The sequence below is a fragment of the Nothoprocta perdicaria genome, unplaced genomic scaffold (genome assembly GCF_003342845.1).
Source record: "Nothoprocta perdicaria isolate Ctin4 unplaced genomic scaffold, notPer1 scaffold_18, whole genome shotgun sequence".
NCBI classification, from domain to species: Eukaryota; Metazoa; Chordata; class Aves; order Tinamiformes; family Tinamidae; genus Nothoprocta; species Nothoprocta perdicaria.
Window position 1 is genome coordinate 4,850,653 of NW_020454982.1, and position 16,409 is coordinate 4,867,061.

At 42.3% G+C, this 16,409-nt stretch overlaps 1 protein-coding gene across 1 annotated transcript in view; it reads right to left on the minus strand.

Moving 5' to 3' along the window:
- Positions 1-136: 136 nt before the first annotated feature.
- Positions 137-16,409, minus strand: part of SIAH1 (siah E3 ubiquitin protein ligase 1) — a 20,270-nt gene continuing 3,997 nt past the window's right edge. The window contains exon 2 of the mRNA XM_026036530.1: positions 137-2,187. Coding sequence (XP_025892315.1) covers positions 1,337-2,185 — 849 coding nt within the window. The 5' untranslated portion in view covers positions 2,186-2,187 and the 3' untranslated portion in view covers positions 137-1,336. The remainder of the gene's footprint in view (positions 2,188-16,409) is intronic.

Consider the following 16,409-nt stretch of genomic DNA (forward strand, 5'->3'; position numbering starts at 1 on the left):
TTATAACACACATACCATATACATTCATGGTAAAATTTTCACATATAGGCAACCTGCATAAAGCCCAATATCCTACAAAAAGCCTTTATGGCTGGTGACTTATACCTGTAAGAAATTATTTGCATTTTACTGTATATCATATCACTACAATGATATACAAGATCAGTCCAAGAAAATTACTTTTGTTAGTAACAACCAAAAGACATGAAGACAAGAAATTGAGCAATAGTATTAATGTGTCAAACTTTGAGCTAAAGCAAAAAGCAATTTTTTTTTTAAATTTGCCAGGTATTCTTTTAATGACAAATATAAAAAGACTGAAAACATTTCATTCTGACTGCTTTGTCTTTTTCTTTTTTAAACAAATGCTCTGTTTTTATAGCTACAAATACTGTGTAATACAATACCTTCTTTGTACTGAAAAAACAACTAATACAAGGATGCAACTGAGTTTCTAAGCATCTCTAAATTTGAAATGTGAATTTGTTTTTTAATTTAGAAAAAATCTCAATAATTCTCCATTTTTGTTAGAAGATATAACTCAAAGTACAACAACATCTAGACTGTTTTTAAAGGAGCCTTCTTTCCCAACACAGCTTTGAACATAATTGCTCCTTTCAAGTTCAATACATTCACAAAATAGCTCAATTAAGAACAGTATCACCAATGAATTGACTACTGGAAAGAGACAAAATTTACCAAACATACAGAAATATAAGTTTTACCATAGCAATAATGCATATCAAAAGATGACACCTGTAATTAATTTTAAAAAGATACAAAAAAGAGAAAACCTGAATTACAGAAAAGAAAGTCATATTTATTTAATGAAAAACTAGAAGTTAATAAAAATTAGCAAATACACAAAAAATATACACAAACAGCAGCAATACTATGTAGTGACTTACAAAGGTGGGGGAAAAAGCAGCGGCCAGAGGTCAGACCGCTCAACATGGCTTGTCAGTCAAAGGGGAGGAAAAAAACACAAACAAAAACACGAAACAGTATCCTTTTCAACAGTACAATCAATCTACAAACAAGTTTTTAGAATTATTTTACAACATTTCCTGTAGAATCAATTCTTAATACAAAAGATGCCCATTTTGGGTGTATATATATTTTCAGTGGTTTACTGTTGACTTATTTTAAATATATTAGTGTTACTACATGCAACTGCTTCCTGTGATTTAACAGCCTTTCCTTTTATTTACCTTCATTTACATCTATCCTTCGTCTACCAAATAGTTTCTCTGACAGTCAAAGATGGTTACCCTAGTTTCTGCTAAATTAAATGCAATGGTTTTAAACACTGGCCTGAAGAGGTTTGATTGCCATTTCAACACATTGATATAGTTACATTGATGCCTAAATTGCCATTTTCTGCAAAGAGCTGTGCAATGCTGGTGTCAAAGACTAGACAGTCACTATTCATAATGGCTGTTGCAATTCCCTCATGGATAGAGCGCGGAGTTGCTTCCCAAGTCAATCGCCGCCTATGGCCATTTAACTCAAGTCGATAAGCAAAGTTTTCTGCTTGCTTGCGTGTTCCTATCAGCTGTACAATCGCAAAGAACTGCTGGTGACCATCGTATTTTTCCTGTTTCTCCAACACTAACATGAAATGAAAGCCAAAACAAGACTGCATCATAACCCAGTCAACAGCACCAGGAAGATTAATGTCTGTAGCAAGGAACACTATATCTTCTCCCTGAAGCGTGGTAATTGACTTGTGCTGATGCATCAGGTGGGGCATCACGGCATCCAGAGAACCTTGCCACTTACACGAAGCACCGGGACATGGACACGAATAAGGCCTAAACTCACACAGCTCCTCATGGTCTGCTTTTTCTGTGTGCGGCAGAGTTATCTCACATCCAGAAGAGGCATATTTACATGGGAATAGTACAGAATTGGCAACTTTTTCCATAGCCAAGTTGCGAATGGAGCCCAGGGGACCTCGGCAAGTTGGACAGCACGTAAGTTTGGGGCGACAGTTGCTGCAAACAAGGTGGCCACTCTGACACTGAAGAATGGGTGGCAGCACATAGTCAAAACACACAGGACACTCAAACAGACTAGCCAAGTCATTGTTGGAGGCTGTTGTGCCAGTCAGCGCAGGCACCCTCTGGGATGGCGTACACTTGGAAGTACCTGTCGGTAGTGCTGTAGCAGTCTGACGGCTCATTTCTGTAAAAAAGGAGAGAGAAAAAGAATGAGTACAAAGCAGGTAGCACATGTAACCACATTTTTTTTCTTTTGCATGCAGTATTTCTTGATTTACAAAGAAACTTCAAAAGAAATAAGATACAAATGGTAATAAAAAAAACCCACACATTGCAAACTGTAGGTACTTGACACAGAGAATATCAAATTCTGCAGCACAGAACACCAGACGCTTACATGGCATGGAGTTTAACAAGTGAAGAAGCCCTAATAATTACTCTGAAGTGGAATTTGCTTATTGGAACTTGCAGGAAAGATGAGTAACGATACACCAAAAAATGCAACTTAAAAAAAAAAAAACAAAAAACAAAAAAACCCACAAACTGCACCTAAATTGAAAAAGTAAACTTTACCTCACTAGATGAAGGAATGCTACCAGAAAGTAAAATGCTACCCAGAAATGGATTCCATTGCACAACAGACTTCTCAGCCACCTGATGAGCTACTTTGCAAGTATCCTACTTCTGTATCTTTCGATGATGTAAGAGCTCTCAAAATAAATCTCATCCTTAATCTTTTATATTCGACGTGGGAATATTAGGCAATAGGCAAGCTTCCCATATTTATCATCACTTCACCCACAACTTACTCATACTTGGACTGGATACCTCAGGCAGCACAGTGCACATGCTTCGGCACGATGTGCACTGGCAGGGCACCAAGGGCAGGAACAGAGTCAAACACGGAAAACAACTTACCTTAAACACCTGATAAACTTATCCTTTAATATTCAACCTAGGCAATTTCAAATTCTGCAAAAGACTCTCTCTCCAGCCCAGAGCTAGAAAACCATCTATGTCCAAGACTGTTGGGGGCCCCCCCATTTTTGGGGGCTCTCATAGGCCCATCATGAGCTTCACCTCTCCCTTCCATTGTGAGCTTCCTGAAACAGAAATGCCACTTTTCTTCTTTGCAAACCAAAGCATCCAACATCATGATGATGCACTACTGTACCACAGGCCAGGAGAACAAGCTATGGAGAGCTGAATACCAGCCTTGTGATCTTGCCACTTGCTTGGAAAGAGCTTGGAAATGCCACGCACATTCATCTGTGGGAGTCTACAAACATTTCCCCTCAAAGCCTGTAAATACACGTTTTGATAGGAAAAGCAAGTCTGTGTGTGCTTTACCTTGCTTGCAACTATCCACAACACACAGATAGTGCTGCTGGAAAGCCTGGCCTCAGACCAGTTCCCTGGGCAGCCCGACGAACTGGGCAACATTCGGCTTCTCCAGCTACACCTCGCAGAGCCAGACAGCAGCTCAATTAAGCAGCCTACCACCTTTGCAGTAGACCTGCTTGTGCTCTCGTGTCCTTCCACTTGAGCTTTCTAAGCTGCAGAAGTCCTGAGGAAGCGAAGCACCATCCAGCCCTGTTTTGTTGCCATTTCTGTGTGTGCCCAGTCTTCCCACATGCTTCCAAGGCCAGACCCAGCCCAACACGCAGGGCAGGAACCCATGAGCCAGACTGCCAAGTTCCACAGGCAAGGAAGAAACTGGATATTATAAACTGGAAGGGACCAAGCCTAAGCCTGCCCAAAGCCTGCATTTCACCACTCTGGCTAACAGAAAAAAAGGAATGGCACTTCATCATGGAAAAGTCAGGCAAGTTAATTTTTTTAAGCTGTATTATAGACAACAAGTTGATGGCAAGTGTTAACAATGTAATGTATTTTGGTGTTGACAAATACTGTCATGAAGATACAGAACAAGAAAGAACAACTACACAACAGGATATAAAGGTTTAGGAGATGGTTTTTGTTATAAAAGCCTTAGTATAAAAAAAAAAAAAAAAAAAAGTTCTTGACTTGCATCAATCAAATAAATTCAATTTATGATACTTTCCTCGTTCCCTCCCAGCAGGAACAAGTCCCTGAGCAAGACTGAAGTAAGGTCCTATAGATATCATACTCAAAAATATTAGTTTCTGCAGCACAAACTGTTTGCACTATTGTACAGATTTGAAAAGCAGTTTAATTAAAGGAAAAAGTGCATTTTTCCTTTCCTGATTTCCAAAATCAGGACCCCAGTGCCAAGATACAGTATCTGAGTTGAGAAAATGGTCTTGCAAAATGCTTTCCCAAACATTTGAAGTTCCAGTCCTGCCCACACTGCTCTTCCTCGAAGCCCAAGGAAGCTCGGATCAGTTGTACACGTGCAAATAGAGCCAGGTATGAGAAATTGCAATTACTACCACAGCAACAACCATTAACTCAATACAGTGTGTGCTTAAGATGCACTATATGTGCAAAACATGAACATCCCACCAGTGAAGTGTCAACACTGCTCTCGACCACAAAAAACGCTTAAACAAACAAGCACGGAAATGGCTTTCTAGAAATGGAGGTTCCTGAAAGCACCTCACGCTGCAGCGCCTGAACCACGCAGCCTTCCTCCCCACAGCAGAGCAGCTCCCTGCCCCAGGGCGGCCGCAGCTCTGCTCCGGACGAGGGGAAGGCTTGGCAGCCCCTTTGCTATGCCAGGACGTGGCCCATGCCGGGCCCAAAGAGGGGGAACCCTTCTGGCAACACCCTTGGAGGAAGAGGCGAGAATCCTCCTGCATGGAAAGCCCGGCAGATGCACAGACATAAGGGAGGCTGTTTCAGGAGGGCTTTGGGAAGGTGACGTATCCCAGGTGCCATGGAAGGAGCCCCAGGGCTGTGACCGGGCCCAAGAGCCCCTCCAGGAACCAGCCCTGCCCATGGGACCCTCAGCAGACCCAAGCCAACAGCAGCCACTTCTCCATAATCTTCACTCGTATCAAACTGAGTAAACTTGCGTTTAGTATCTTAATTTGCTTTTCAGAGGGTAACTGCATGTTAGCATTGGAAAAAGAAAAATAATTACAAATCCACAGAACTCCTCCAACTTGCACAGTCATCTTAATGGCTGGAGGGGAAAGATCTTATTGCATAATACTAAAGAGTGACTCAAGAAAAAAATAAGGTGCCTTATTATAAATTCCTACAGGTGATGCAATAAAATCTTTTTTCAGTTCACATTTCAGAACTGATTTAACTCAGAGACTTTCCATTGATGAGTTGGAGCCATGAAAAAATAATAAAAAAAAACTTTAACTTTTTTTTTTCCAACCACCTATTATATTTGAAAACGAGGCATTTTTTCTTTTCCTCAAAAAAAAAGGGGGCACACAAAGCACTAGAAATCGATACTTTTCATGAGCCAGCATGCAAAGCTGTGAAAAACTGTTTTGTTTCTTCAGGATGCTATACAAGCTATAAATGGTCAAAATATAAAATCTAAATGAGCTGCTGAAAATACAGACTAGTGTAACAAGTGTTACTGATGCCAAAGCCCCAAGTATGTTACTTGGTATGTTACTGAGAATGAAGATACTTGAAAAACAAAGCCTGTTCCCATTACAAAGAGGTAGTAGTGCATTTTCAATGGGGAACTTTCTCAGCATCTTTAAAGCACCGTTAATTTTGTTTTAAAAATCCTTAGCACACTGTATTTTGGTACCATGTCTGCTCATGATACAAACAGTCTTAAACTGCTGAGGATAACACACCTGCACAGAGCAGCCAGCTCTTTAGCTCTGCGTGCCAGGTACTACCGAAAACAGTTTTCTAAGGAATCTCTTTTCCCACTCTCCCCTCTCCTCCTGAAAGTCAGTGTGCAGCAAAGCAGGCAGCTACCTCCTAATCCACACTTTGGTCATCAAACACATGTAACATTAAGCTTATCAAGTGTGAACATATCTGAGAGGGGCTTGTAAATACTTTTCAAGCAATAACAAACCGGTGAATTTCAATTCTGTAAGAAACCCCTCATTTTAGGGCCTAGGTTTTTTTCCATCTTGGAATCTATCAATGTCCTACACCACTTTGGAAGATCTTAGATCACAAAAGGCCCAACAAGTTGAAGACAAAACATACAGGTACTCCGGTAAACCTCACTACGTTTGGTGCAGAATTTTACATAGCTGCTCAACAGCAGTGGTTCTAGCCCCACTCAAGTCTTTCAGGAATACCTGCGGTTCATGATATAAATTATTAACCAACTGCCTAACATAATTTTGGCTCCATACGCTTCTGTTTTATTTATGAATTATACATTTTTCCAACCTGGCAGACACCATTTTCTTTAGTGCCCTTAATATTGGTTATTTCAGACACCTCAGAGCTTCTCATTTCCTACTTGATAACCAAAACCCAGAGGCATCTAATGTAACAGAATATTTTATCCCAGGGTAAAATTAAAGAACTGAGATAGGTTGAAATTATTTCCTTTCCCAAAATATCTGTCCAGGTCCTCTCCTTTTCATACCAAACTTCAAGCGCATTGTCATTTTTTCATCAGAAATCAGGTGCATTCAAAATACCGCAGCCCAATTGCAGACATAGTCATAGGTCCTACAAACTGCAAATTCCATCATTCCGAAAACCAAAGGCATAAACTCTTTTAGTAGCTTCCTTTGCAGCGACCCTGCCTGCCTGAGCAGTTTTCTGCTTGCAGCTCTGGGAGGAAAGTCCCCCCCCGCAACTCCCTGCGTCAACCACAAGCAAAGGAAACCCCAGCACAATCACATAACTGCGCAAGCCGTCGTGCTCCCTGCGGCATCCTCTGCAGCCAACCACCAGACCCCAGCACTCAGCGGGTTTCTGATGCTATCACGTGTGTTCTCTCCTGCATAAGACTGTCACCAGTTGAGTCATTGCGAGTGGGTAATCCAGATCTCCTCCAAATTCAACACAGACTACGTGGTAGATGTAGATGCAAACAGCACTACACAAACATAAACAGCTTATTATTACACCCACCAAATTGTAATGACCTGTTTCTAACTCAAAAACAAAAAGTTAAGCCTTGACTAGCGCGACATGACTCTAACTACCATCATTAACTATTTGTCCTGTGTATCTATTTTAAGCAATCACCCACTTCATTCTAGCTACCAAAGGTTCAGCACAGTAACTACCAGCTTGAGTCTAGCACTCATTTCTAAACAGAACAAAGAACTTCACAAATTAAGTGAATAATCCATACTCTTCTCAGCGCTGGATTCCAGAGAATAAAAGTTATCAAGACCTTTCAGAGACTACGCAGCCAGGATACTCCAGTCTTGTGAGGAAAGATTTCCTCGGGAACAACATTCAGTGAAAAGAACAATGTTCTCGCTGACTAGAAAACGTCATTCTAGAATGAAAACTATAGAAACATCCTACCAGCAGTGGAGACCCCAGTTCAGAATTCCCATATTACACAAACAAGAAAACATCCCAACCTTCACACATCTTACAGTTATACCTGGTATTAAATAAGAAATCAACTTTCTTTTTAAATTCAGACTATCAACAAATTGTTAAAAAGCAAACTAGGAAGTTTGTCTTGCCCTTCTTCTTAGCTTGGGAGGAGAAGTAGGATAGAAGGAAAGAGATGGGCAAACTCTAAGGGAAAATCCTGAAAATTCAAGATATGCTAAAACGAATACATCAAGTGATACAAGTAAGAACAGTAAAGATTATTGACACTTGGCAATCTATTGCAATAATAACTAAAGATGCAAAGGAAGTAGGAAAAAAATCTTTTCAGATATATTTACTTAGAACAAAAATACAGAGAAAAATTCTTTAAATCAAAATTAAAATATAAGACATCACGGATAGCCTACAAATGGGACTTTATCGTATTCCTTATTAGAAATAAGCAAATCAAAATAAACAAATAAAAAACTTGCTACTATGGCAGAACCCCCTCCTGCTGAGATGTGAGGACGGTGATAGGCAAATCCTGTTCGGTGATGAGTACTACATATTCTGGCACTTCAGCTGGTTGCTGCAACCAACCCCCTTCCCCGTCGGCCACCTCTGTACCCCAGTGTCAACATGTCCAGCTCCAGCAGAGGAGACCTGAACCACACACACGCATGTGGCAAGCAGCACAACAAACGCTGAATTTAAAACCGCAGCTGCCCCACACGAGCTTCCTCCAGACACTTCTGCTGTAAACTGAAAGTGCCTTTCTGCAGTTTGCCTTAGTTTGAGTAATAAACCCAAGATAAAGCAGAAGTACAGATTTCAGAATAAATAGCAGGGCAGAAACCACAGAGTTTAAGAAAACAAAGACAAGCTACATATGGAAATATAGATAACTACTAAAACAACATGTAACAGGGAAAAGTTTGGGTTTTTTTTTCAGTAATGTCTCACTTCCTTTCCCTGTACACAAAGCACAATGAAAAGAGATTCATCAGGATCATCTTCCAACAGAAATTCATCCCAGTAATTTCCATAAGCCCAAATAGATCCTCTTTAAAAGTTCCAGTTTTACTGCATGTTGCCATAAAATTGATGGATACCCATAGGAAGAGCAACTACAAAATAAATTACTAGTACCAGGCAAAAAATGCTCTTTTTCACACTGTAGCGTGCTAGCATTCAGGAAGTGCCTATTGCTGCTTGATGCTTGCACCCTGCCTGCAATCCTAGTCTCCCAGTTCCAAAGGCACGGGGAGCTGCGCGAGTGCTGGGAGCGAGGCGGACGCGGGGCCGTTCCCTTCCCTGCGCCGGCAGGGCGGCTCTGCGCGCTCGGCTCCCGTGTGCTGCAACCCGCGCGCGGGATTGCATCACCGCCGCCAGCGCCCTGCGCCGGGACAGCACCCGCTGCGCAAGGAACACGCAGCCACGCAAGGAAGCCCCAGCTGTGCGGAAAACCTTGGTGCCTGAAGACGCAGCAGTAACTGTTCCAAATCAAATGCAAACCCTGTTTTATGCTGGGTGACTTTTTTGCATAACTGAGCAGTATCAGGGAACACACCTGATCAAAACAACCAAATCTCGTCATTGAGACCTGGCCCATAACAGACCCCGATCACAACACAGAAAGCTGCTCTGTAGAAGGAAGAGCCAGAAGGGCAGAATTGTGAACACTGACTATTTTTATAAAGGTGTCTCTGCTTTGTGTATTGCTTAACTTCACACAGACTTCAATCTTACACAATGACTTGCTCCTGCAATCCTTACTTTGCCTGCCATTGCTGTGTGCGGTCCTGATGAAAGCGGCTGAGTGCACAGGAGATGGTGAGGAGCCGAGATAGCAACTGCAGAGCAGACACCCCAGCTGCTGTGCCACCAGGCACGTCAGGCACGCTGCCTGCACCCGGAACAGCAGCCCTGGGCACCTAGCACTGCGATCCACAGCTCCATGCCTCCCGTAAAACTAACACCCCTCTGGACAGCAGGACTCCAGCATCTTCATGGACCCTCTTTTATTCATTCTTGCCAACAACTGAAACTTTCACATCATCTGAAGTTACTGGTTACTGATCAGGCCTTCCAGCACTAACCAACGCTGAAACTCTCATTACCTCAGTTATGTTAAGGGAGAGTTTGAGAGAGAGAGAGAGAGAGAGAGAGAGAGAGAGAGAGAGAGAGAGAGAGAGAGAGAGAGAGAGAGAGAGAGAGAGAGAGAGAGAACAAACAAAAACTTATAATGTTATTTGAATTTTCAAACTTGGCCACTGCTACGTTCACCCTGGCCATACTGTGCTCAACCAACAGTTTTAGCCACTTCATCTCTGCAGAACATGCTTTCCACACAAGCATTATTTTAGAAAATGTGTTTTTATCTCACAAGTAGAGCTCTCTTTAGTGAGGACTATCATCCTGAGACGTGGCAAACAGAAATGGGGCAGGCTGCCTGTTCCACAGGCTCTCACACTGCACAACAGGATTCAGCATTCCTTGAAACCTAACAAAAAAGGATTAGTTGTGCTAGAGCAGCGGCCTGTGGCACGGCAGATGCATGGGAGAGCTGCCTTCAGTTCCTGCTCTGTCACAAGCTTTCTGAGTCATCACAGGCAAGTATTTCCCTGCCTCACAGAGGCTTTAAAATACCTCAACCAGCTGCAAATCTCAAATGTTAATGCAACAGAGAAATAATTCCTTGGTAAGGAATTTATTTGTATCACCTTAGAAATGCTTCCTGGAATTCAAAGTTAAAATCCAACCACAATTACTCTGAAGTCAGTTCACTTGTTCACTATAAGAAAATAAAAAGTACAAGATAATAAAAATGCTTTAGAAATCACAGGAGCAAATAAGTCTTTCTCCTACTTCATGCTCTCTTTCTCAGCACTTTCTAAATTCAACACATCCTTTTTTCTACACTATCATCCCTTGTTCTGTTACGTAGGTAAATCAGTGCTGAACCTACAGCATCAAATCCTAACAGTGACTGTATCTGGAGCTCAATTGTAAACTATGTTATTTTTCAACCTTTTCCTTTTACAGAAGTGTTACAAAGTGTATTATGCTTGAGGATCCAGCACTCACAACTAGGAAATAACAAATGGGAAGTTTCACAGGCAGCCCTAAGCCTCCTCCTACACGTGCCCAGGAGCAGCTTCTCTGGCGTTATCTCCACCGAACCCCTGCTCTATTCAGGAGAGAAGCCTCTGTGCACTCTGGGAAGAACTTAACTTCTTACAAGTTGAAGTGCACTTTAACTTGTAAACACATGATCTAAACTAAAGCTATTGAGGTGAGTTGTTTCTTTAATGTGCTTGAGAATTTTCCTCTAATGACCTAGAATTACAGGGGCTGTTTAAGAAGAATATGTGTCTCAATTTCTATTATGGAATGCATTTTTTTTTATTTGCAAAGTGCATTTTCTAGTGATTTTACTTGACCTAGCACAATGCCAACCTAAAATATTACAAGGCACCATTAACAATAACTATTCTGCCAACCAAATTATCCTCTAGTCACACCAGTGCAACCAGTCTTCAAATTACATCCTTGCACAAGCACCGATATCAGCCATGTAGCAATGAGCCATACGTAACTCTAACTCTTAACTGTGCTGACACCTTCATGCTCCAAAAAAACCCCTGTAAGTCATTTTTATTATTTTCCATTATTATTATAGGGATATATGTATATTTCCCCCCCCAAAAGTCAAAAATAAAAGATTTGTTAAACAGGGCCTTTTTAAAAGACATCTGCATGTAAATGTAACAAGAGAGAAGATCAAAATTTAAGGCTCAAAAATTAAACAAGTCTTCATCAATTATGTACACAAATGTACATAGAATCTCATTTCAAATATAATTTCCAAAACTATATTAGATAAATTAAGAAAATTAAGGTACTCCATCACAAGGCTGAAAAATAGTGTCCTATGTTCGGTCAAAAAACTGTCAGAAGTTAATGTGGATTCAGATAAATAAAGTCATAGTTTTCATTTTCACAGACCAGAAGACAACATTAAGGTCTTGATGCTAAGTCAATATATCAAGTTGTAGGCAGTCTAGAAAAATAATACTATTTTTCAAAGAGAAAGTAGAAGCTCTAGATGTTCAAAGAGCACCTGAATCCTTCAGGAGCACTTTCACAAACTGCTCAGTTATGTACTTCTTAACAGCTTTCAAATGCCATTACAAACACTTGAAAACAGTGCATCCACAATGGAAAAAAATCCATGTGATGCAGGCCTCCTGACTGTGGGCACCAATGCACAATAAGCTGGAGCACGAGGTAAACTCTTTCTGTAAGGAGCAGAGCCAATTCCCATCACAAGGGAAGGCTGTGCTGCCTGCCACTACTTTTCCTCCTCCCTTGGAGATAATGTATTCAGCAGAGCGCCTGGGCGCTCACGCTGGCACAGGGGCTGTGGGGACCCAGGGCTCCCGCAGTGACCTCAGAGGATGGCTCCGCTCGCGGCGCCGCTGACTCTTCCGTGACCGGGCTGCAAGCTATTCTGGGAGGCGACCAGGGCACAGCGATGCATCCCTCACAGGCGATTAGTTTTCAACTAAATTTGGGACTGATCCTGGGCACATCAGTGCCAGCATCACTGCCAGGGAGAGTGGCAGCCCTGGCAGGAACAGGATTGTGATGGTCCTGGCAGAAACTGTCTTCAGTTGCTGTAGAGTTGCACTTGCCGTGTGCTACACCTTGCTCAGGGTTACATCTTCTTTTATTTCTTCTTCCCAAGTGACATGGTGTCAGCAATAAGTCACATGTCCTTATCAGAGGAAAACTAACCTCTCAATTCTTTAAAACAGTACCTGCATCACATTGCAGCCTGCAGCAAGATTTGCAAAACAGCTTATCAATTTAGTATTTTAGTTATCACTGCCCCGTAAAATACAGATGACATAGAATATTCTCCCATGAAAGATACATGATACAAAATAAAGAAATGTAATGAACTCTTTAAAACCACCTACATTTCTAAGCTAGACATCAGCTTTATAACTTTTACATTGAAGAATTTATTTTCAAGTATCTCCTCTACCACTTTAACTTATTTTAAAATATTCTTCTTCCAGTTAAAACCTTTTCTATTTCTTGACAATGTGTAGATTAACTGAATTTAATGTATATTTTTCATATTTATATATATATATTGACCTGGACAGACTGGAGGACTGGGCGGCGAGAAACCTCATGAGGTTCAACAAGGGCAAGTGCAAGGTCCTGCACTTGGGGAGGAATAACCCTGGACACCAGTACAGATTAGGAGTGGACCTGCTGGAGAGCAGCCCCGCAGAGAGGGACCTGGGTGTCATGGTGGACGACAAGTTGACCATGAGGCAGCAGTGTGCCCTGGTGGCCAAGAAGGCCAACGGGATCCTGGGGTGCATTAAGAAAAGCGTCTCCAGCAGGTCGAGGGAAGTGATCATCCCCCTCTACTCAGCCCTGGTGAGGCCACATCTGGAGTACTGCGTCCAGTTCTGGGCTCCCCAGTACAAGAGGGATGTGGAGCTGCTGGAGAGAGTCCAGCGCAGGGCTACCAGGATGATCAGGGGCCTGGAACATCTGCCCTATGAGCAAAGGCTGAGAGAGCTGGGTCTGTTCAGCCTGGAGAAGAGGAGGCTGAGGGGGGACCTGATCAGCGTGTATAAATACCTCAAGGGAGGCAGTGAGGAGGAGGGGGGCGGCCTCTTTTCAGTGGTGGGCAGGGATAGGACTAAAGGAAATGGCTTCAAACTGAAGCATCGGAAGTTCCACAGGAACTTAAGGAAGCATTTCTTCACTGTGAGGGTGACAAAGCACTGGAACAGGCTGCCCAGAGAGGTTGTGGAGTCTCCTTCTCTGGAGATCTTTAAAAGCCGCTTGGATGCAGCCCTGTGCCACGTGCTCTAGGTGACCCTGCGTGAGCAGGGGGGTTGGACTCGATGACCTCTGAGGTCCCTTCCAACCTTCGGCATTCTATGATTCTATGATATTCTTTCACATGTTTCATCTGAACACGTTTGTGAAAATAGCTCCTAAAAACATATGGCATTCTACATGCTCTTCCTTGAGAGTTTGAAATACAAACACAGACTCTGAAAAAACACCTTGGTGTTTTATCAAAACTAAGTTACTGTAGTTCTGTTTAGTATTATATGTGAGAAATATAGGAAAGAACTTTAAAATGCAAATATGAAGATCTTATACCATGCATACCAAAGTTCAAAGAACTTTAAAGGAGCTGATGACTAATTTTTAGGTAATAGTTATTATTACACTCTTGTTGCTTTTTTTCACATCCCAGCAAGGTCATCAATTGTTAGTAGGAAAGACACAAGACTGTTTTTAGATAATGCAAACAGAAAAGGAAATGGTCAACAACTGTCTGAAGATGTTTTTGCTGCACTTATAAAACCATTTTCCCTGCCTGATACGTGCAGTAATTCCTTTTAATGCTTTTCCAGATGCGAAAGGACAAATACTGTCTTCACCATTCAAATAATTCTCTTCTCCCACTATAAACATGGTCAATCTCAGCTTTAGTTGTCAGTTCTCAGCACCAGGTTTCCTCAAAGGGAAACCGGTCACAATCAGGCGTACACCATTTGGCTAACTGTAATTATCTAGCACTTTATCTGATTAAAGCGCCGTGGAATTAGTAACCAAATCTCTCATTATTCCTGCGATAACAGAAAGAATCACCATTTTACAGATAATGACAAATAGGTATATATTTAAATTAATTGTCCAGGACCTTACAGAAGCAGTTTGGATTAAAACAAAACAAAGTACTGATAAAACCCAGATGTATTAATATCGCATTAATACTGGTGTTGTCTACTTTCCATACATAGTTAAAAGCGAAACACGCAACAGGCACAAAACAAACCCAAGTCACTGATTTGGGAAGATTTTTGTTATATATAATTAAGTGCTTACAGGGAGAGAGAGGAGAGGAGAAAAAAAAAAAAAAAGGTCAGGTAAACCTGCAAGAAAGTCTCCTGGTAATCACCCAGTACTTATATTACTTATATACTTAAGATAAAAAATGCATTTGTGTAATGCATTTTTATTAGCATCAAAAGGGACAGCAACTATAAATCTTTTTTTTCTTCCCCACTACTGTTTTTCACTTTTCTTAATGCCAATTTTCCTTCAAAAATTTTCCGCCAAATAAAAAAGCAGTTCCTCCAGTACAAACGATACTTTCCATCTACAGCCATGAAGTTTAACATAATAAATACGTGCGGGGAACCCCTGCGCTTTGGGTCTAGGCTGAGCAATGGCCGAGATGCGCCAGAGCTCGTGGTGTCCTCCCAGGGCAGCTCCCTGCAGGAACGCTCACACCAGGCACCCAGGTGACTTCACCGACAGCAGCTGCTAACACAATTTCACCTTGCACAGTTTTCACCTTGGCTTGCTGCAGACTGGAAATATGCACCACAGCTGCACAATTCTGAGTTTCCTATATCCTGCCTGGAGTTTCAGATGCCATTTACCTTGATTCTTCTGGTTCAGCTTAACTCCCAAAAAAACAGACAACCATTAAAGCTAAACACACTGATAATCTATTTGGCAGGACTTACAGTCCAACTTGTAAAGCCAAGAGTTACAAGATGAGAAACAATGTTATGAAGGAAAAAAATAAAACAAAGCTATTTTAGCTTAGGCTTAAGAACACAGTGTTTCTTGCAGAAATTGCACAGTATTCCACTGCATCTTAGCTGAAGAACAGAGTTCATGAACTGTCCTACTTAATTTGTCTAAGTCTGGAGACCAGTAACAGTTGCTCCCGACATGAACACCTTCATCCTTCCCCCCTTTTCTGCACTCGGGGCAGGTGTCTTTGAGCAGGACTTCCTTCTCAATTCAGGCTAACCACAGCAGCAACGCTCAATCTAAGTACAGATTATGTCTCAAACAGCAGTAAGTACTCCTGCTATTTAAAATATTTGCTTTCCTTAGTTCACACCTACTTAGCTGGAGCCACCAGATTTCTGAGCTAACTCCTCTAGTACAGTCTAATTAGACTATAGTATTAAAACCTTTCCAAGACAAATGATAGATTAATGGACAAGATACTTTGTCATGACATGTTTTCAAGAGCAGACTGCTCATCATCTCATGTGCCAGAACTCTTGGGAAACAACAAACTCTAAGGTCTACAGTTGGGAGCCTCTGTTCTTTTTGTTTAGTTTTTCACTGCTGTGAGAAGTGCTGTAGTATTTTAGAACACGTTTCCATTAATGCAACGCTATTTCTAGCGCTTGATTTCAACACCACTGCTACAGCATAAAACAAGTGTTAAACCTACGACTAATCTGATTTTTTTCTTTAGGTTACTTTCTGGAGCTGGTAGCAAGTCCCGAAATACAGATTTTACACTCAAAGCCTCAGTAACAACCCAGCCATGTGTCAGCTCCTCCAGTCTTCCTACAGGCCAGCTTGGAGAGCTCAGGGCTGCAGAAGTCCCTTCCCTCTTCCTCCCCCCCTGGAATGCGTGGTGCCAGCTCTGGAGTTTAGGAAGGAGATAAACAGACAACTGAAACTACGTCCTGCGTGTGGAATGTCCCACGTCCCTCGTGACCTATGGAGAGCTCCGGGCCTCCGGCTCCAGCGCGGTCACGCTATTTATCTGCTGCACGAGGAAGCGGCGCAGGGCGGAGGAAAGGCCTTCACTAAGGCCGGTGCAAAGAAAGGAAGACAAGGGAGTGTGGAAGAAGCGTGTTATGTTTACGAACTGAAACAAAAGGTGGGATTACAACACCCAAGAGCTCCATCAGCGCCTCGCTGACCGAGAAACTCAGGGCAGCCTGCCTTTAACTGCAAACGCTACCCAAACCCAGAAGCTCCTTAAAACCTTGATAATAGCAGTGCGGGGCCTGGGGGAAGCCCGAGAAGGCGCTGGAGGTGCCCAGGCCTCCACGCTCGCTGCCGCGGCCCCGGGGAGGCCGCCGCGAGGGGCCGCGCGCCGGGGCCCGC